This window comes from Amblyomma mixtum, chromosome 2, assembly GCF_055824585.1.
Source record: "Amblyomma mixtum isolate Tamu chromosome 2, ASM5582458v1, whole genome shotgun sequence".
Taxonomy (NCBI): domain Eukaryota; kingdom Metazoa; phylum Arthropoda; class Arachnida; order Ixodida; family Ixodidae; genus Amblyomma; species Amblyomma mixtum.
In genome coordinates, this window is record NC_143013.1 from 283,434,126 (window position 1) to 283,454,676 (window position 20,551).

Below are 20,551 nucleotides of genomic sequence, written 5' to 3' on the forward strand. Positions count from 1 at the left end.
CGCTGGGCACTGTGACGAAGTAAAATCTAACTTACTCACGTCGCCAGAGTGTGCTCAAACAGCTTTAGCATTAGTGGACTGTGACTGATATGCTTCAAACAAGAAATAAAAAGAAGCTGCGGTGCCATCTGATGGCAAAAGCTCAAAGCACGTCATCGGATATGCGTAAGGAGCGCTGCTTTTCATCGACAAGCGCACGCAAGAGTGCGTAAACTATAATTAATTTCGCAGAACGTTTCTTTACAAAAATTATACTCACATTATTTTACCGAAATGTGGTCACGTGGTGGTGTACGCCGATAATGGCACGGTTTCACCTCGGCATGTTGCATCAGCTTAGTTTATGTGATTTCCAATACCAAATTAAAATTATATATGCTCGTTTTTCCGATATCCAGTGCTCGGGTCCCCAAATACGATACAAGGTCTTTTCATTAATACCAAAACATTATGACACGTTTTGTTCATTTGGAGGTCACTTTAGTGAGATTGATTCTCGGAGAGCTTTCAAGCAACTGCCTGACTGCCCTGCCTCATACTTCAAATGCTCACTTCGTGATTATATTGGCAATATTGGTAGGGATGCGCGCTCATTTCAACATCGCGAGAGGTGTATATAGAGGAATCAGACACGGTGAAGGGTAACGACCACATATCTTAACGTTTAAAACTAGCGTAGATGAGGAAAAAAGCAGAATAAAGTCTTGAGGTAGAAGAAAGTAAACTACGTGGCAGCGAGGGAGATGAGCAGCGGTTCAAGATAGCTCCAGAAAGGACATTCCGCATTAAATGAAAAGAACGAGCATATAACGCAGAGGCGATGAAGGAGAATACTGCCTGTCTGGTTAAGTTAGGTTAGGTTAGGTTAGATTAGATTAGGTTAGGTTAGGTTAGGTTAGGTTAGGTTAGGTTAGGTTAGGTTAGGTTAGGTTAGGTTAGGTTAGGTTAGGTTAGGTTAGGTTAGGTTAGGTTAGGTTAGGTTAGGCTATAACTTTACTGCGATCCGGCTGCGTTCAATCTGTAGTGACCCTTCTGTACTCAGCACTTGCTTTCTTCGGCCAACACAGATGGCGCCAGTGCTCGGCTACTGGAACGTGAGGGCCCTGGGGCAGCCCATCCGTAACCTGCTCATCTACAAGGGAGTCGAGTTCGAGGACAAGCAGTAAAAGGTTGGACCGATGCCCGAAATTTGGGGAGAGTGGCTGAAAGAGAAGTTCTCACTGGGGCTTAAGTACCCTAACCTGCCGTACTATATCGACGGCGACGTCAAGATTACCCAGAGCTTGGCCATCCTCCGCTACCTCGGAAGGAAGCACGACCTGGCCGCGAGGTACGTAAATCATACATATCTGCGGTTATGTTATGCATGTGGCATTGCAGCCATGTGTGCCACTCCACGTCTTAAAGGTGTTGTATATGATCTGCGCATCAGTGCAACAGCATTAAAAGCCTCATTCAAGAAAAAAAAAACAGCGGCGTCCGGCGTCGTCAGATGCGCTGATTGGTCGATAAGGTGTGTGACATCATGAGACTACGTGACATGACCGAGCGCTGATTGGTCGACAGGGTGTGTGATGCCATGGGACCACGTGACATGGACGAGTTAGCAGTTGCGCGGGGGCAGTTGGCAGTTGGAAGGTGCGCTGGTCAGGTGACATGTCCATGCGCAGCGGTGGGCTCAGCCTCAGGAGTTGCACTTGTTTAGTGCAGACCTGTCTATACGCCTAGGTGTATCAGGTTGGAATGGAGCCAGAATTAACTTCGCGTGTTTCTTCCGTAGTGGAAAATCCCCGCAAACGGAGAGGGCCCCCACGGGACAACTCATGTCGTAAAACATAGTGCAGCCACCTCTGTTTCTCACGGACGGAAGAGGAATACTACTGCTACAGGCCTTCTAGAACACTGGACTACTGCATGCGGAGGCTGCCAAGCAGCTCTGGCGCTACCTCGTCTTTGGAGCGCGTTCAAAAAATGCCGCCTTGCTGGAAAAAAATAAACTACATCAGAATCGAAACCAGTTCTCTCACTACAAGCCAGACGCGCAGCAAAGCGGAAAGGTTCCGAAGGTTCCGCAAAGATGCTCAATGGGCGCTGTAAGGAAACAGCCAAGTATGAATGCAGTGATTTGATTGATTTTTTTTTTTTGTTTGCCCTTCAACCAGGAATGAGGAAGAGACCATCGAACTGGACATGCTCGAGCAACGAGTGCGGGACTTGTACCTCATGCTACCATACTCTGGCGCCCCCGCCGCGGAGTTGATGTACAGCCTAGACTTGTACTCCGAAGCGCTCGAAGATTTTCTCGGTCCCTGGGACGCGTTCTTGGCCAACCGGAAGTGGGTCATGGGTGACAGGATGACGTACGTTGACTTCATGCTCTACGAAGGCCTCGATTGGCATCGTGAGTTCAAACCGGAAGCCGTCCAACGATGGCCAAATATCGTCCAGTACCTGGAGAGATTCGAAGAGCTGCCCAACATCAAGGAGTACTTTGCCTCGGACAAGTACAGCAAATGGCCCATCTTAGGCCCTCACAGGCCGTGGGGAAACAGAAAGTGGACCGAGGGAGATGCATTGGAGCATTCGTAGAAATAAAGAAGTCTACCCGAGCTTCGGCCGAACCTTGAAGTTATCGATGCTTTAAAAGCGCTTTCATTTATGACCAATAAAGAGAAATCCACAGGCTGCTGTGCTTTGTGCAAACTTGAATATGTTGTTCTGGAATCCGCTGAACTTCTGGCATCAGTGTCGACGAAGATAAAAAGAAAAGTGCAAAGCCGGAATGTACATCGGTAAATTGTAATAGTATTCGCAACTCCATCGCTCATGCAACACCCTAAATAAGTTCAATGCGGACAAAATCAGAGGCCGAGTTGAATTTAGCATCAATAACTGATTCTACCTTTTCCGCCAGTCACTGCGAACGTTCTTACGTTGTGGTTTCATTTAGGTATCTTTCTTTTCGACGCAAACAGCACTTTTTTTGCATTTACATCATTGCTAATGTTTTCATTTTCTTAGCTTATTATTCTGCCGCTCGTTTCAGTTTCTTGTTACAATTTTTGTGCAACTGACCTCTTTCTTTGGCCTTACTCCGTTTGGTTCTGAATTCAGACCCCGCGCAAAAAAAAAAATGTTATAGTGTGCTCTCTGTTGTATTCCGCGCTTTCGTAAGCACAGCAGCGCCGGATAATAATGATCCTAAGACCGTCTTCCCAAGCATCTCACCCTAGAAGAGCCGAGCACCAGGCCAGGGGAAATCTTCTACCCATTAGAGAAACCGGTTGAGACCCGGCGGCACTGGGGATCGAACCCAGCACCTCCCGAATGCGAGACGAATGCTCTACCACAAGGCCACGGCCACTTTTTTTTCCTTCACCATGGTATTTATTACAGTGATGTAATGTTCTATGTACATGAACTATATACAAGCCATTATGAAAACAGTGTTAAACAATACATATTGAAAAGACCATGCACTAGAAAAGGGGCAATGCAGAGCACATCACTAATAGTGAGTGCCACTCCGGTTCGTACTCAGTCTGGGCATACACGTCTCTTAGATGAACAACCATTCGACTGAAGTGATCCTTTGTAGACACAACAGGTTCACAGTGTCTGTCCATCATGCGGGTTTTCCAGAGGCTGTGCAGTCCAATCAGAAAGAACATGTCCAGGGGTTCATCAAAAAATGGCAGCGCAGTGAGATAGCGAACAGAATGTGGAGTCAGATGAATTCTTTTTTTAAATGTGCGTTGCAGGATATCCCAGAAGAGTACTGCATCTTTGTAACTGATGAAACAATGCTCAATTGTTTCTGGTTCATCACAAAGGCGGTAATTAACGGTAGACACAAAAATGCCCTTTTTCTCTTACCATGTTCTAACGGGCAACGTACCGGTGTGTAACTTAAAGAAAAAGGTCTTTGTACACGGCGAGACTGGCATCTTACGTACTCTTTTGAGTACGTCATGCCCCGGTAAACCAAAATACAGAGAGTGGTACATGGGCGAAGGGAAGAGCATACTAATCAAATCCTTATACAACTTTTTCCTCGACACTAAAAAAAGGAACTCAGGAAAAAAACGAACAAGTAGGAAACGGACAGCCAAATACACCTCTTGCATTATGGCCCACAAACACGGACGGCCACAAACATTGGAAGCACAGTGAGGTTGGGTAAAACATGAACTAAATTTGTTTGCAGGAATGAACGTACTATTGGGTGTGTAGTGTCACGGAAAAACATGAAACGTGGCACTATCTGTCGGCGTGCATATGTGTAGCATACCGCGTGTGTAGCGAAAAATACGGCGCCGGAGAGACACGGCACACAGTGTATCACTGCGTCTCTACGTCCTGGAGGCACCTTTTGGAAACCTTACAACTCGTCAAAAAGAATCTCAGAAAGCATCCTCGCCCCTTCAAGCGATTCAACAAGCCTGTCAACCATCTTGCCTTTTCCGTCCCCTCTTTCTTTTCTCACTAGGCGCCTTTCCGAGTATCCGATTACTCAGTACGCGTTCGTCAGACGCAGAGAAGGCTTCACGCCACATTGATACTTTTATTTTGCCCCCAAAGCCCTTCCTCCCCCTTCCTCCCACAGTGTTAAAGGTAATCCGAAGGAAGGTTAACCCGACCGCCCAACCTGCCCAACCCCGCCGCGGTGTTCCCTCCCGTCTGTCCGCGTGCGGCTATGCGAGGCAGGAAAGGGGCAATGAAAAGAGAGAGGAGGAGTTCAGGGTGAAGCGGCCCGTGGTAGCAGTCTGCCGAACTAAACGGCCATGTCCCGCAAAGCTGGGCTTGTATTGAAACAATCAAACTTGACGCCTGACTAGTGTACATATCTTACGATTTTTTGGGCATTAAAAACAAAAAAAGGGGGCGATCGCCGTGCGGTCTAAAGCAGTGGGTTCGAAACTCGCTCGAGGCCACCTGTTATGTTTTCTTTTGCTCACGCTCTCCTCCTCACCTCAAGACTTCACACAGGCTATGGATGGTGTTCGCCTTCATGGTATGCCTGATGGTATCGCATGAAAATGCCTCTCCTGAATTCGTGGAGGCACATTCGGGTCTGGAGGGTGCCTAGAAAGTGGAGACTTCGCACGCACGCACGCACGCTCGCACGCACGCACGCACAGAGAGAGAGAGAAAGACCAAATAGAAAGCCCGGCGTGTGGAAATATCAAAGACGGCGCTAATTAGATTTCCGACTGAATAAAAATGCAATGCCGGCGTTCTCGTATCACAAGTTACAGTACGTTCCACGTGATTCAATTACATATGCAGCGTCTACGAAAAAAATCATGTAATGGTCTTCCTTCTGGACCCCAAACAAACAACCCAACCCCTCTATTCAAACCCAAGAGCGAAAACCCTCCTGGCGCAAGCGCTAGATCCGCTGCAAAAGTAGCGAGTGTAAGCGAGACAGAAGCGAAGCACGCACTTGTAATCTGAGATAAGGTGCAATGCGAAAAGGTGAACGTGCACAGCCGCCGCGCGCAAGGCTTCCAAGAAAGGGTGTGGGTGGAGGAGAACAGCTAGGGAGGGAGGTTTTATGCAGGTGATAAGATTTCAAGTCTTTCCTCTCAAACACTGCAGAACAATGCAACAGATGCAATATAAAGCTGCTCTCGAGAGGTGAATTTGGCTGCTCGAGAGAATTTTACTCCGAAGTCGCAGGACAAGCTTCAAGGTAAGCAGACATCTGGCATTCGGTATAAATTTCGGTTCACCCTGTTTTTAAAGCCTACCTCTGTAAAAGCGCACTGCCGAACTGCACGCACTGTACACTTCTAATTGGTTGGCGCTGACGCGACATACCCCGATGTTCTTTATGGGGACGAAACAAGCGTGTAGTGGGCCTGTATTCCCAAGGCGCACCGCCGTAACAACATGGTTCTTCATATTTTCTTACAATTACTCTTCGCGTGCAAGCGGCAAATCAGCTCTGCATGGGCAAGCGCTGAATAGTACTCCCGAATTTCCTTTTTGCGGACTGAACAGCATGAACGCCCGCTACGTTCGTCTTCGAAACCCTCATCGCTGTCATTCGTCTCTGCAAGACGAAATAATTGAACTTTTTTTTGTCTGGATCATCCCCTTACAATTCATTTCGCCCCTAAGTAACGCCATCGTGATCATCATCAAGGTCATTTACTTATTCATTATTAGTACTTCATACGCCTCGCTATGGGGTTTTTTTTCGTTAATTTATTGAACTATCAGGCGATAACGGTTGAAGGTGATTTTCGATGGCGCTCTTGAATTGGTGATTGGTCAGGTTATGCCCACTGCTAGACAAATACCCCTCCGACTGACCTCTATACAGCTCGGTACCATACGTAAGGAGCGGCCAGCTCTTTCTCAGCAAGTGTCCGAATCTCATTTCCCCGCCAGAGTCCGCTCTCGACATCATACCCTGTCACCTCAACCGACAACCGGTCATCCGTTCCCCCGTCACACCTCCCACTCAAGAACGTTCCTCGTATTATTCTCCACTCAGACATCGTTTTCTCTAGTTCCATTCAATGCACGCCAGCTCTATCAGTTTCCGTTTATCAGGAGCCCTCCGTTGCGACTCATCTTTCTCTCTTCCCTCATTCACTCCCTACTTCCATTCCTGACGGCGAGGAAGAGGAGGCCACGACAGCGCGCCCGAGGAGTTTCGATGGAGGCGGAATAACAGACGCCCCTGTACTGTGCGATGCCTGTGCACGTTACAAACCCTACTGGTCGAAATTTATCCGCAGCCCTCCAGAGCGGCACCTCTTAAGGCGAAAGCTTCTAATGCCTCATCGTTGTCGACAGAAGGTTGTCAGCAAAGGTGTCACGCTTTTCGGTTGGTCGAAATAGGTTATGACGTCAGAGTGCGCGGATTCGAAGTAATGAGGTCACCCACGGATGCCTGACGCCCTCCTTTGGAGCAGACGATAATTAATAAAATAGTTGTCGTCCGCTTCGACAGGGGGCGTAAGGCGTGCGTGGGTAAAAATATTACATACCTCATTACTGCGAACTGAGCCATGAATACAACCGAACTCATCGAAGCAGAGAGAGAGCTGTACTAAAGAAGCAGTCAAAGTCGGCAGTCAAAGTGTGTAGTTGTAATATTTAGTCAAAGTGTGTAGTCAAATAAAGCACTAGTAGAGCACAAACAGTCTCGCAGTCAATGCCAAACAAGAGCCAAAGTGGCCCCTGAATTTTTTTCTTCATTTTAGAAAAACTTTACGTCCAAAGGACCCGATTCAGCAACAGTTTTAACAAAAAATGCTGGAGAAAATTCAAGTTCCGGAAAGATTTAAGCATGAAATGCTTTTCGCACCCGTTGTCGGCGCGCCTTGGGCGACCTTGGTGGAATGAAGCGAGGGCATGACGCCGAACCTACGGGAGAACACGGAGGTGAACGAAAGGGAGAACAGGGAGGCGAACCTAAACGAACTTTGGCGAAACTTTCCGTACCCGCCGCGGTGGCTCAGTCGTCAAGGCGCTCGTCTACTCATCGAGGCGAAATGCAAAGGCGCCCGTGTGCTGTGCGATGTCAGCACACTCTACGCTCTATCCTTCCCTTCGGCGCAGCGCGGAACCGGTGTAAACAGTTAGGGCGGCGGAAAGTACCGGCTTTGGACATTGCACTCTGCCGCTCCAGTGATGTTACGGACGGATGATTGCATTTGGACTAGACGAAACTTTGCCTTGCCACGAGGTTAAGTGGTTAATTATCGAAAATGGGCTACGCCGGTACCGCAGAGTATTTGAGGCTTACATCGACTCTCGGCCACAATACTGAGTTCATTTTTTTCATCTGTGGATTAGACCGTTTTTATGCATTGCGATACAGAAAACCACGATCATCGGGCGGGATAGGCATTACACGTTAGGCATTGTGACGAACTAAAATCTAACTTACTCCCGTCGCCAGCGAGTACTCAAACAGCTTTAGGATTAGTGGACTGTGACTGATGCTTCAAACAAGAAATAAAAAGAAGCTGTGGTGCCATCTGATAGCAAAAGCTCAAAGCACGTCATCGGATATGCGTAGGGAGCGCTGGTTTTCATCGACAAGCGCACGCAAGAGTGCGTAAACTAGAATCAATTTCGAAGAACGTTTTTTTACAAAAATTATACACATATTATTTTACCGAAATGTGGTCCCGTGGTGGTGTACGCCGATAATGGCACGGTTTCACCTCGACATGTTGCATCAGCTTAGTTTATGTGATTTCCAATCCCAAATTAAAATTTTATGTGCTCGTTTTTCTGATATCACAGTTCTCGAGTCTCCAAATACGATACAAGGTCTTTTCCTTTATACCAAAACATTATGACACGTTTTGTTCATTTGGTGGTCACTTTTGTAAGATTGTTTCTCGGAGAGCTTTCAAGCAACTGCCTGACTGCCCAGCCTCATACTTCAAATGCTCACTTCGTCATTATATTACTTCCCCCACGCGCAACAGAACCAGCAAAGTCATCGTCTACATTCGACGTGAACTTACATATGTGCATCATTCGGTTCCCCCACACAATGACAACCAGTATGTTTGCCTCACAGTGAAGAGCCGTGACCTCACGTTTACGCTTTTGGCTGTGTACATGGTGCCGTCAAGCCGCTTTGACGAAAAAAGGTTGAGTGATTTGATGCAAGCCACCTCCGGTCCATGGGTGATTATAGGTGACTTCAATGCTCACCACACCATGTGGGGAGGCGTTAGGATGAACCTTAGTGGAAGGAAACTCGTCTCCTTCGCCTCTGACCACGGCCTCCAGTGCCTAAATGACGGAACCCCGACGTATATTCGAGGGGTGACCTATAGCAGCTGCCTAGATTTGACTTTCGTTTCGCGATGCCTAACCAACAACGTCCAATGGTTTTTGGATGTAGAAACCCATGGCAGTGACCACATCCCAACCTACCTGATTTTTACCGGCCATTGCACGTCGCGTTCTGCCACACGTATGCAGCGCATTGATTGGACAGTTTTTAAAGCGCGTATGGAGGATGCATGCATGGAAGGATTCTCGACAGGTCTTGAACAAAAAATTAAGGAGGTCATGGAGAGCGCAACGTGTTGCTACAACCCCGTCGCAAAGTACACCGACTTTGATATTGAATTACAACAACTGCGGGCACTACGGCGCAGGGCAGAGCGCAGATACCGACGCACAAAGTCGCGCTTAGACCTCAGAGATGCAAGACGCCTGCAGAAGAAAATCCAGCGCAGAATTCAAGCCCTGCAGACACAACGTTGGAGAACATTTTGCGAGACACTTGACCCACGAAAGCCTTTGTCACGCGTTTGGAATGTGATCCGTGGCCTTCGTACGTCCCCTCAACAGCGCCACCCGTTTAAATCCCTCGCGCTCCACCAAAAACGCAGCGAGGTCGCGGTAGCCGAAGAATTTTGCGCGAGGATAACAGGCCAACCGAACCCATCCACAACGCTGCACTGCAGTGATGTTCCACCCTCGCGGGATTCACGAATGGATAGCTTGTTCTCCATGGAGGAACTTGACGCTGCGCTGGCTTGTTGCAGAAGGTCGTCATCGCCGGGGCCCGATGGTGTGACATACTCCGCGCTCGCCAACCTTGGCCAGGAGGCTCGACGGGTTCTTCTGGACACATACAACAAGTCATGGTGCGAGGGCATAGTTCCTAATGCATGGAAGACCAGTCGTCTCGTACCACTCCTTAAACCGGGAAAATCACCACTCGACATTTCAGCTTACCGACCAATTGCACTCTCCAGCAGTGTCGGGAAAGTCATGGAAAGAATGCTGTTAACACGCGTGGAATGGTACCTGGAGCGATACCAAATTTACCCTGCATTTATGTCTGGGTTTCGACGTGGCCGCTCTTCCATTGACAATGTGGTTGACCTTGTATCGTCCGTCCAGCACCAAAAAAACTTGAAAAGATTGACTGCGGCACTATTCTTGGACATCAAGGGCGCCTACGACAACGTAACGCATCAGGCCATTTTGGACGCATTAGAAGCTGCTCAGATTGGAGGCCGCATGTTCAGCTGGATACGCAGCTATTTGTCAGGGAGGTCGTGTTTTGTCCAGACTGAAGACGGACCAACCTCTTCGCATCTAAATTCGCGCGGAGTCCCGCAGGGTGGAGTGCTGAGCCCAACTCTTTTCAACATAGCTCTCGTTGGCCTGGTTGACTTATTGCCACAATCAGTCCAGATCTCAATATACGCCGATGATATCTGTATTTGGGCATCAAGCGTGACCCGTCCCCAAGTTCGTGCGAGACTACAAAAGGCGGCAACGATACTGACGTTATACCTTCGTCAGCAGGGCCTAAATATTTCAACCGAGAAGTGTTCCCTCGTGGCGTTCACGCGAAAAAAAATGACAAGTTACCCCATATATATTAATGGCAACGCCATTCCCTATGAGAAAAACCATCGCTTCCTTGGTGTTGTTATCGATAGGAACCTCTCGTGGAGTCCCCATCTTTACGACATGCGAAAGAAACTGACAGCGATTGTTCATATTCTCTCCTTCCTCGGGGGAAAGTCCTGGGGTGCATCTGTACGCTCGATGCTTCAACTGTACCGTTCGCTGTTCCTGGGATACATGCGGTATAGCTTTCCCATTTTAAACAATATCAGAAAGACAAACCTTCAGACACTTCAAAGTGTTCAAGCGCAAGCTCTACGAATCTGCCTTGGGCTACCTAAATGTGCCTCAACGGCAGCCACTATTCTTGTCGCTGGGGAGCATCCTGTTACTTCATACATTGCTGTTGAAACCATGAGAACACACATTCGGCACCTCACGCGAGTTCCGAGTCATCATCTTGCAGCTCTTCCCGTACTCAGACCACATACTGCATTTGCAAATGTAATTCAAGCTCACCGTGCCTATCTTCCTTCGCAGTTCGCCCACCCATCAAGATCATGCTCACCCGTATGGAGTCTCCATGAACCCCGGGTGCACCTATCTATTCCTGGAATTAATAAGAAATCTGATTTATCATTGCCTGCTCTCAAGCAACTGACACTGCATCATTTGCATTTTAACCATAAACACCGCGTACATGTCTACACAGATGGCTCAGTGACTTCAACAAGCTCTGCTGGGTCTGTGGTGATACCGGCCAGGTCTATTTTAATGAAGGTGAGGACTACCTATCTCACCTCTTCAACTGGTGCAGAACTAGCTGCCCTACGGGCTGCAGTTCAGTTCATTAGTCAGGAATCTGCAGATGACTGGGCAGTTTTCACCGACTCTAAAGCAGCACTTCAAGGCCTGCAAACTGCACTACGCCGTGGGTCACACGAACAACTCGTTGCCGAAATCCGCAAGCTCTACCATGACGCCACATTGAAAGGACATAACATAATTTTCCAGTGGCTGCCGGGCCACTGCGGCATTCATGGCAATCACCAGGCTGACGAAGCTGCCCGTTCTGCCCACAATGATGGAATCCCCGTTAATATCCCCGTCACGAGAGCTGACGCAGCGTGTGGGCTTCGTTCTTTGAGGCTGGAGCTCACACTTTCGGCGTGGAACTCTGGTGAGTTGTGCAACCGTCGCCTCAAGACTTTGGACCCTGGACTGCGCCTCCGTCTTCCGTGTAATGTAGCGCGTCGTGAAGCAACACTACTGTGTCGTCTATGGCTCGGTGTTGCCTTCACGAATAAGTATGCTTTCCGGATCGCGATGGCCGACAGCCCTTCTTGTGTGAACTGCGCCTGTGATGAGACAATCACCCATATCTTGTGTGAGTGCCCTGCCTTTGCAGCCGAAAGACATAAGCTGCGATGTGCTTTGGACCGCCTGGACCCTCGCCCTTTCACAGAGGCCAAGATCCTCGGTCCGTGGCCACAACAGACAACTGCCATCAAGGCTTACAAGGCACTCTTTCGCTTTTTGAGAGCGACTGCCTTAATTGACAGACTGTGATTATTTCCCGTTACTTCTCTCTTTCCTCTTTAATTCCCCTCATTCCCTTCCCCTGTGCAGGGTAGCCAACCGGAATCCTTTCTGGTTAACATCCCTGCCTTTCCCTCTCTCTCTCTCTCTCTCTCTCTCGTCATTATATTGGCAATATTGGTAGGGATGTACGCCCATCTCAACATCGCGAGAGGTGTACATAGAGGAATCAGACACGGTGATGGGTAACGACCACATATCGTAACGTTTAAAACTAGCCTAGATAAGGAAAGAAGCAGGATAAAGTCCTGAGGTACAAGAAAGTAAACTACGTGGCAGCGAAGGACTGCAGTTCAAGATCGCTCCATAAAGGACATCCCGCATTAAACGAAGAGAACGAGCAAATAACGTAGAGGCGATGAACGAGAATCCTGCCTGTCTGGTTAGGTTAGGTTAGGTTAGGTTAGGTTAGGTTAGGTTAGGTTATGTAAGGTTAGGTTAGGTTAGGTTAGGTTAGGTTAGGTTAGGTTAGGTTAGGTTAGGTTAGGTTAGGTTAGGTTATAACTTTAATGCGATCCGGCTGCGTTCAATCTGTAGTGACCCTTCTGTACTCAGCACTTGCTTTCTTCGGCCAACACAGATGGCGCCAGTGCTCGGCTACTGGAACGTGAGGTCCTTGGGACAGCCCATCCGTAACCTGCTCATCTACAAGGGAGTCGAGTTTGAGGACAAGCAGTACAAGGTTGCACCGATGCCCGAGGTCTGGGGAGAGTGGCTGAAGGAGAAGTTCACACTGGGGCTCAAGTACCCTAACCTGCCGTACTATATCGACGGCGACGTCAAGATTACCCAGAGCTTGGCCATCCTCCGGTACCTGGGAAGGAAGCACGACCTGGCCGCGAGGTGCGTAAATCATAGAAATCTGCGGTTATGTTATGAAGGAGCTAGACACCGCAGCGGACACGGGACACTGCGGGACACCCGTGTCCGCTGCGGTGTCTAGCTCCTTCATGTCTCACCAACTGGCCTACACATCTACCCTCCTAAGTTATGTTATGCTTGTGGCATTGCAGCCATGTGTGCTACTCCCCGTCCTAAAGGTGTTGTATATGATCTGCGGATATCAATTGTGGAAATCCTGGCTTTCCGCCGTTGCCTTTGCGCGGCTTTGCCGGCTTCCCGCGTTGTTTCTCCTCTTTCCCTTGCTCCCGGCTCAGGCGGTGGAGAGGCGGCTGGGTGACTAATCACTGTCATTTGGCCACAGCTCCGCCCCGGCTCCCCAACGGCCTTTGCCATTGGCGCCTTTTGGCGGGAATTCGGGACCCGCTTTGGGCGGCCGCGCACCGCGCGACCGTCCGAGCGGGGGCCCGGAGAGAGATCCCTCCGAGACAGCGTAAGGTGCGTACGCTACTGTTTTGTCCGTGCCGGCCTTTGCCGTTCGGACCAGTGCATACTCGAGCTCGCCCGCACGTGTCCTCTGACCTGCAGGGGCTCGAGCCTTTCCAGCGGGGTCCAGCGACCTCCGACAGGCGTACCTTGCGTTGTTTGCCCACTCTCTCTGGCAACCGGCCCAACGGTCGACACGAGAGAGAGATCACAGCACTGCCGCGGGGACATTCTCCTGCAGCGGCGTGCTAGCGGCGCGCATTGCTCGAGTCGCTTCGTGCGCGCAGCGGAGCCTTGCTCCTCGCGCGCCCCCGGGACGGGGTGACGATTGTGTGTGTACTGCTGGAGGACGACGTGAATAAACGTCTCCTTTGTGAGATTGGAGGCCTATTTCTTTGCGGCGAATCGCTCTCCTCCCAGCGGAGGTTGAGTGCGCCGCATCGGTGTCCCAGTGGTGTGCGGTGACGGCTGATCGGGGCCCTTGGCTCGCGCGAAGCTCGAACCCGCGGTGGTTGGTGGCCTGTGTCCACGTAGAAACCTTCACAATACAACAGCATTAAAAGCCCCATCCATGAAAAAACCCGGCGGCGTCCGGCGTCGTCAGTCATAAAATTCGCTGATTGGTAGATAAGGTGTGTGACATCATGAGACTGCGTGACATGACTGAGCGCTGATTGGTCGACGGGGCGTGTGATGTCATGGGAACGCGAGACATGGACGAGTTAGCAGGTGCGCGGGGGCAGTTGGCAGTTGGAAGGTGCGTTGGTCAGGTGACATGTCCATGCGCAGCAGTAGGCTCGGTCTCAGTTGCGCTGCATGGTTAGTGCAGACCTGTCTATAAGGTGCAGACCTGTGCAGACCTGTCTATCAGGTTGGCATAGAGCCAGAATCAACGTCGCATGTGTCTTTCGTAGTCGAAGATCCCCGCAAACGGAGAAGGCGACCACAGTACAATTCGTGCCGTAAAACGCAGTGCAACCAAATCCGTTGCTCACGGACGGAAGAGTAATAGTACTGCTATCTCCTCCGTATGTGACAGATGCTAAACCGAAAATTTACGGCATTGCTGAATAGATGGCGTCTAATCCCTGCGGTGACAGACACACAACAACGGAAAATCCGGTGACCCGTTTAATACGCCTCGATACCGACTTCTAGCGCCAATGTGTTTGTGTGTCCGGATCCCGAGCAGATGTTGTCACTCGATAAGCAAGTTCACGCTGCTTACGCTATGCCTGATGACATTGAGCGTAACAAAAGCTTGGAAGAACGCTAACATCATCATAACCCATAAGAAAGGCGACGTCAATAACTTGAAAAATTGCTGACCTATCAGCTTGTTGTCCGCTGCATATAAGGTATTTACTAAGGTAATCGCTAATAGGGTCAAGAAAACCTTAGACTTCAATCAGCCAAATGATCTGGCAGTCTTTCGCAAAGGATAATCGACAATGGGCCATATTTACACTATCAATTACACTCTAAGAACTGATACTCTCTATGATAGAGTATACCGGCTACTGTACTCTCTCTAGCAGCAGTTTACTCCGCCCAAACTGCCTAAGGAGTGAAACGACTCCTTCGGTAAGGAGTAAAACTGCGAGCGCACTCCCTCTAGGGCCTGAGGGAGTTGGAGGTTGTTTATTTTCTTAGCTTTTGTACTGCAGCGGAGCCATATATATAGTGACCTGTGACTCGCATCTCATGCAAACTAGTGATAAGCAGAAACAACCAAACAAGAAAGTGCGCTGTGCTCCGCCCACAGAGCCAGACCTTGTACATAACCGATACGTGCAGTGTACACTTTGAAGATTATTGCGTTGCATTCATACAGCATATTTGATTTGATTTCAATGGATTTTACGTCCCAAAGCAACTGCACTGACATCGCGACATCCCAAAGCGAAGTGCACTAACATCGCGCAGTGCATGAGGCTTTGGAGTTTCGCATTCATCGAAATGCGACCGCCGCGGGGTTCTGAAGTCTATACCATTCAGCGAAGTCATGTACTTCCGTAGAATGCGTTTAAGAAGAGACTGTCATGGTAACTGTCGCAATTTATCCTAAACATTAGTTTATTGCTGTGTGAATATATTTTATGCCCTTCGGAACGGCCATTCACATTTTGCAACATCTATTTCAGCACAGCAACCTCCAAGAAAAAGCGGTTCGCAGAAACGAGCGATGCTTCTGTTAAAGGAAAACACTTCTGTCAGATCCCGTAAACCTCCGCGGTCGACGGCGAAACATTAGTCTAAACACTTTATATGGCATTCCTACTAGGGTATGAATGATCGACGAGTGCTCTAGGGAAGCTACACATCATTTTAATACGAATAATAGTGCATCAGGACACCAGTTAACTCGTTCGCGAAGGGCGAGTCAACGTACTGTGCACCATGAAATTGCTGTCGAGTAAAGATTTACCGTGGCGTTGTGGCGTTCAGGTGTTGCCTGTACTGTTTCATCATTTACTGAGCTGTGCCAGCTCTAACCAGCCAGCGATCTACCAATTTAGAGAACAGAACTCGCGACATATACGCACAAAACTGCCGCTGAACTCAAAATGTTAGCATATATAACTACTGAAAAGCATTGCGACTCGTCCCAAGTATAGACCAGATTTTTTTACCCTCGCACGCAGGCTGCGGACGCGCGCCTACTCTCGACGCCAGTCGCCATCTGTCGGTGCGCGCGGCCCGAGGGACTGCGGGTCGCGCCGGCGCCGCGCATAGAACGCATGTTTTCGTGTTCGCTTCTGCCGTTTTGTGCTCCATCAGCTAACGTATGAGGGTGTGTGCTGTGCGTCACTACTCACATTTGCCCTCTTCCAGACAGTGCTGCGGTTATCTTGTGCGCAGTTACTCGTTAACGTGACATCCGAGGGTAGTCGACCAGGTAGTGTACGGACTGGAAACCGGCACTTCGAAGCAGATTTCTGCGCTGTCGTGTCGTTTGTTGTCGCCTTTTACGTGCGATATCATCTATGATAATATTATGCATTAGAATGTAGATCTATTGACTTGACTCAGTGGAGTAGTAACTGGATAGGCGAGCTGCAGACTGAAGGTTGTCCCGACGGAGCGCGTGTTTTCGATCACCAGTACGTGTTCAGCATCCTTGCGCTGAGCTTGCTCTTGTTCCCATTCAGAACATTTCATGCACAGGATTGTAAGCACGACCGCTACCGATTTCAGCTGCTTTTTCCGCACACATGTTAGAGGTATCTGGGGGGTAAAGGTTTATCTATAGTATCTTTCTGCTGTTGGTATCTACCTTAGCTTGGTTTGGTTTATTAAGGTTTTACGTTCCAAAGCGACTCAGGCTATGAGGGACGCCGTAGTGAAGGGCTCCGGAAATTTCGACCACCTGGGGTTCTTTAACGTGCACTGACATCGCACAGTACGCGCGCCTCTAGAATTTCGCCTCCTTCGAAATTCGGCCGCCGCGGCCGGGATCGAACCCGCGTCTTTTGGGCCAGAGCAGAGAGCCGTAACCACTGAGCCACCGCAGCGGTGCGGTATCTACATTATTCATAGGAAAATATGCGCGATTTCATTACATTTTCCACACTTAGCCAAACGCCTACGCAACGCTCTCACACGCGGCGAGAGCTCCTGAATAACATAACGCGACTTCGGACCTCAGGATTAGTGAAAGCTGGATTAGCTGCTCATATCTGTTCAAGCTTTTATAAATTAAGCGAAAGTACGTTTTTATGCACCAGGTTGCATAAACCATGACAAAATTTGTTTTCTGTTGGCGCTGCGACTCAGTTGAGCTCACAGCGGTAATTTGTTGATAAACTGGCGCGGCGACAAGAAAGCCGTTTGTGGAAGGGGGGGGGGGGGGGGGGGGGGGGGGGGGGGGGGCTTTATGGCCGGCAGGAAGGAATAAGAGTGCATGGGAATTGGAACTGCATACTAGCCGCACACCTAATTCTTGATATTGAATAAAAAGTTTCTTTGCGGTGGAGCACCAAGACGGAATTCGATATAAGCACGAGCGCGTTCTAAGCGCCGGCACAATTAACCTGAATGTCAAACTAAATGTCATTAAAACGCGTCAATGTTATCGCTTTGATAACGTAAATACTTCCTGCAACACAGCCACGCAGCGGAAGTATGCTCGACAATGTTTTTTTAGCGCCCGAAGCGCGGCTATATGCAGGCGCGGCCGCGGAACTGCCGCAGCCCCGCAGTCCCCAAAGAAACGCCCGCACCGCGGCGCGCCAGTCGGTGCAAAATGGCCGCGCCCAGGAAAGGCTCAAAAATCTGGTCTATAGGCGAGAGGTAGCGCACTCGGCTCGCAATGCAGAGTTTCCTGGTTCGAATCCTCCCTCTGGCGCAGCTTTTTTTTTCCCAGCCATTTGTAATAAAGGAGTGTTTCTACTCCTGCAGAGGGAGTGCGCCTAGCAGGAGTGCGGCGACTCTGGATAAAGGAGTGAAATATGGGACAAGCGTATACTCCATCGAAAGGAGTTCCCCGCACTCCTTTTGTTCTTAGAGTGTACGGAACCGCTACGCCACTTCGGTCATCGCTAAAACCGCTCACCGGTGAACATAATCGGCGCACGTTGCAGCCGTCGGGCGAAGAAACGGGTGTAACTGGAATTGTTAAAGAAAGAGGAGAAATATAATACTGAAGCAATGCTTATCTGCGTTAAAAAGTTAAATAAAAAAGAAATGTTGATAAATAGACTTCAGCACGAAAACCCTTGCGACACTGCAGAGCGGTGGCTTGTAGTTATCAGGTAGAATTTATAAGGTGTAAGGCTGAAATTCAAGTTATCAGCCTGCAGTTATCAGAAGGACTGCACTAGTAGCAATTTTCGGCCACTAATTCAAGAATTCCCTCTTTTGATCAAGAATCATCGATGACCTGTGAAGATTCTTAGAATAGTGGTTCAAGGATCTCCGCTGGTCATCAAAGCTGAAGACATCTAAGGAACTCGTCTTGCCATAGCTAGTTATCGAGTTTTGCGCTAGATTCTCGATCGTGCCGTCTTTCGCACGGTCATATGTCTTTTGTACATACTCGCTTCCCCCCGTCTTGCCCACGTTATTAATTCTGCCCCTTCCTTAGAGCAGAGTGATAACCCTGGATTTCCTCTGCCGGGGTCCCGTGCCTTCCCTACGGCATCATATGTTAGCCACCACATCATAATTGTAAATATTACCGTATTTTCATCCCCATATGTTTTAGCATTCACTCTTTCCTTACCGTGGGGAAAATGGCCATTTTTTGTAGGTTTAAGTAGCTTTTGTCTTCTGTAAAAACTATTACAATTAAAATTAAACTTAATACACGAAAACGTAGCTAAATAAATGTTCTGTATAGTCATAAAAAACTTTGTCAAAAACAAGATTTTAGGAAAAAATTGAACAAAACTGATAAAGACACGCTTGTATATAAAAAAAATCTTTAAAATTTTTTGAAACCGCAAAATGTTTGGTATTCAAGTTAAATTTCGACTAGTATTCTTGGAACAAAACAATAACTGGAAGCCCTGTAATTGAGCACCGGAGCGTGACCGCTTGTGTTCCAGGCTGGTTTCCATCGTCGCCGTGTCAGAACTGAATCCCGACGAATAAGCAGTGTCTTCAGATTCGATGCTCCTCGGATTGTCGATAAAATCATTCGCAGAAGAAGCGGAGGTATGAGATTTGCGAATTGATTGTAAAACATTTTATTTGTCGGAAAAAGCTTGGTACCAAGAGGTCGTGTAAAGAGTTCGAGAGCACATAGACCTCGACGACTTTGTCAGCCCACTCCACCACCAGAACTTGCGTTCTGGGGTCAGAGCTAGCCAGCCCGATCTCCCGCCGCTCGAGAGAAGGAGCGGTGACAAGTTCACCCGGAGCTAGGTGGCTGTATTTTGCAATCCCATGGGATATGATCGTAATTGGTTCGCTGGCCGCAGTGTTTAAAGTTCGGATTGTATAGATCAGGATAAATGTGGGCGAGGAGTGGTGGGGTGCGCATCGATTTCATCTGTAGACGGCGCCGCGTAACCTCTTGTTCATTAGTAAGGCTTTTGTCCGGAGGGGGGAGTTCTCCTCTCTAGTTTAAAATGATCAGTTCGATCATGATATGTGATCATGGAGTCCTTCGTGAAATTCAGGGAGCCAGACTCATCCACTGCCCGGTCGACGAAACCTCGGGCTCTGTTGTGGGCTGCCTCGTTCTCCGAATTCCCCGAGTGGGCTGGGACCCATATCAGTTCGAAATAATTTGGTGAGAATTTGCTGGCGTTAAAGATTGTAAGGAAGGTGATTGTAATTCACCCTTTTTGCGAAATTGTTCATAGCCATTTTGGAGTCGCTGAGAATGATGCTCTCTTGGGTATGCGCTAGGGCGAGGGCCATAGCTGCCTCTTCTGCCGTTTCAGCGGATTTCGTTTTGATTGTTGCCGAGAAGATGAGCTCACCGTTCTCGTTCACGGCCACAATTGCAAAGACATTCATATGTTTATATTCTGCCGCACCTACATAAGTTGTTCCGGCGCACTGTCCGTATTTATTATGTAAGCCTTTGGCTGGTGCTTATCTTCCACCCTCACGGTGTATGGGGTGCATGTTTTTGGGAAGTGGTAGCTGCATGCGAAGGCTGCCAAGTAACTCTGGCGCTACCTCATCTTTGGAGCGCGTTCACAACATGTCGCCTTGCTGGAAAAAAATAAAACTACATCGGAATCGAAACCAGTTCTCTGACTACAAGCCAGACACGCAGCAAGGCGGAAAGGTTCCGAAGGTTCCGCAAAGATGCTCTATGGGCGCGGTAAGGAAACAGCTAAGTATGATTGCAGTGATTTGATTGATATTTTTTGTTTGCCCTTCAACCAGGAATGAGGAAGAGACCGTCGAGCTGGACATGCTCGAGCAGCGAGTGCGGGACTTGTACCTCATGCTACCATACTCGGGCGCCCCCGCCGCGGAGTTGATGTACAGCCTAGACTTGTACTCCGAAGCGCTCGAAGATTTTCTCGGTCCCTGGGACGCGTTCTTGGCCAACCGGAAGTGGGTCATGGGTGAGAGGATGACGTACGTTGACTTCCTGCTCTACGAAGGGCTCGATTGGCATCGTGAGTTCAAACCCGAAGCCGTCCAACGATGGCCAAATATCGTCCAGTACCTGGAGAGATTCGAAGAGCTTCCCAACATCAAGGAGTACTTTGCCTCGGACAAGTACAAAAAGTGGCCCATCTTAGGCCCTCACAGGCCGTGGGGTTACAGAAAGTGGTCCGAGGGAGATGCATTGGAGCATTCGTAG

At 49.0% G+C, this 20,551-nt stretch overlaps 2 protein-coding genes across 2 annotated transcripts; both read left to right on the forward strand.

The window, feature by feature from the left end:
* Positions 1-922: 922 nt before the first annotated feature.
* Positions 923-2,674, forward strand: LOC149364259 (glutathione S-transferase-like). Its single transcript, XM_089570058.1, has 2 exons — positions 923-1,330; positions 2,163-2,674. Exons 1-2 carry the CDS (start codon positions 1,179-1,181, stop codon positions 2,587-2,589), a joined length of 579 nt encoding a protein of 192 aa, XP_089426184.1. The 5' UTR covers positions 923-1,178; the 3' UTR covers positions 2,590-2,674.
* Positions 2,675-12,532: 9,858 nt separating this feature from the next.
* Positions 12,533-20,551, forward strand: LOC149364260 (glutathione S-transferase-like). Its single transcript, XM_089568659.1, has 2 exons — positions 12,533-12,795; positions 20,125-20,551. Exons 1-2 carry the CDS (start codon positions 12,533-12,535, stop codon positions 20,549-20,551), a joined length of 690 nt encoding a protein of 229 aa, XP_089424785.1.

What these genes read in the sequence shown, in the direction of transcription:
- LOC149364259 (XM_089570058.1), top strand. Translation starts at nt 1,179, where the DNA reads ATGCCCGAAATTTGGGGAGAGTGGCTGAAAGAGAAGTTCTCACTGGGG. An exon ending in AAGCACGACCTGGCCGCGAG is followed by an intron (nt 1,331 to 2,162) that starts GTACGTAAATCA and finishes CCCTTCAACCAG; the next exon opens with GAATGAGGAAGAGACCATCG.
- LOC149364260 (XM_089568659.1), top strand. Translation starts at nt 12,533, where the DNA reads ATGGCGCCAGTGCTCGGCTACTGGAACGTGAGGTCCTTGGGACAGCCC. An exon ending in AAGCACGACCTGGCCGCGAG is followed by an intron (nt 12,796 to 20,124) that starts GTGCGTAAATCA and finishes CCCTTCAACCAG; the next exon opens with GAATGAGGAAGAGACCGTCG.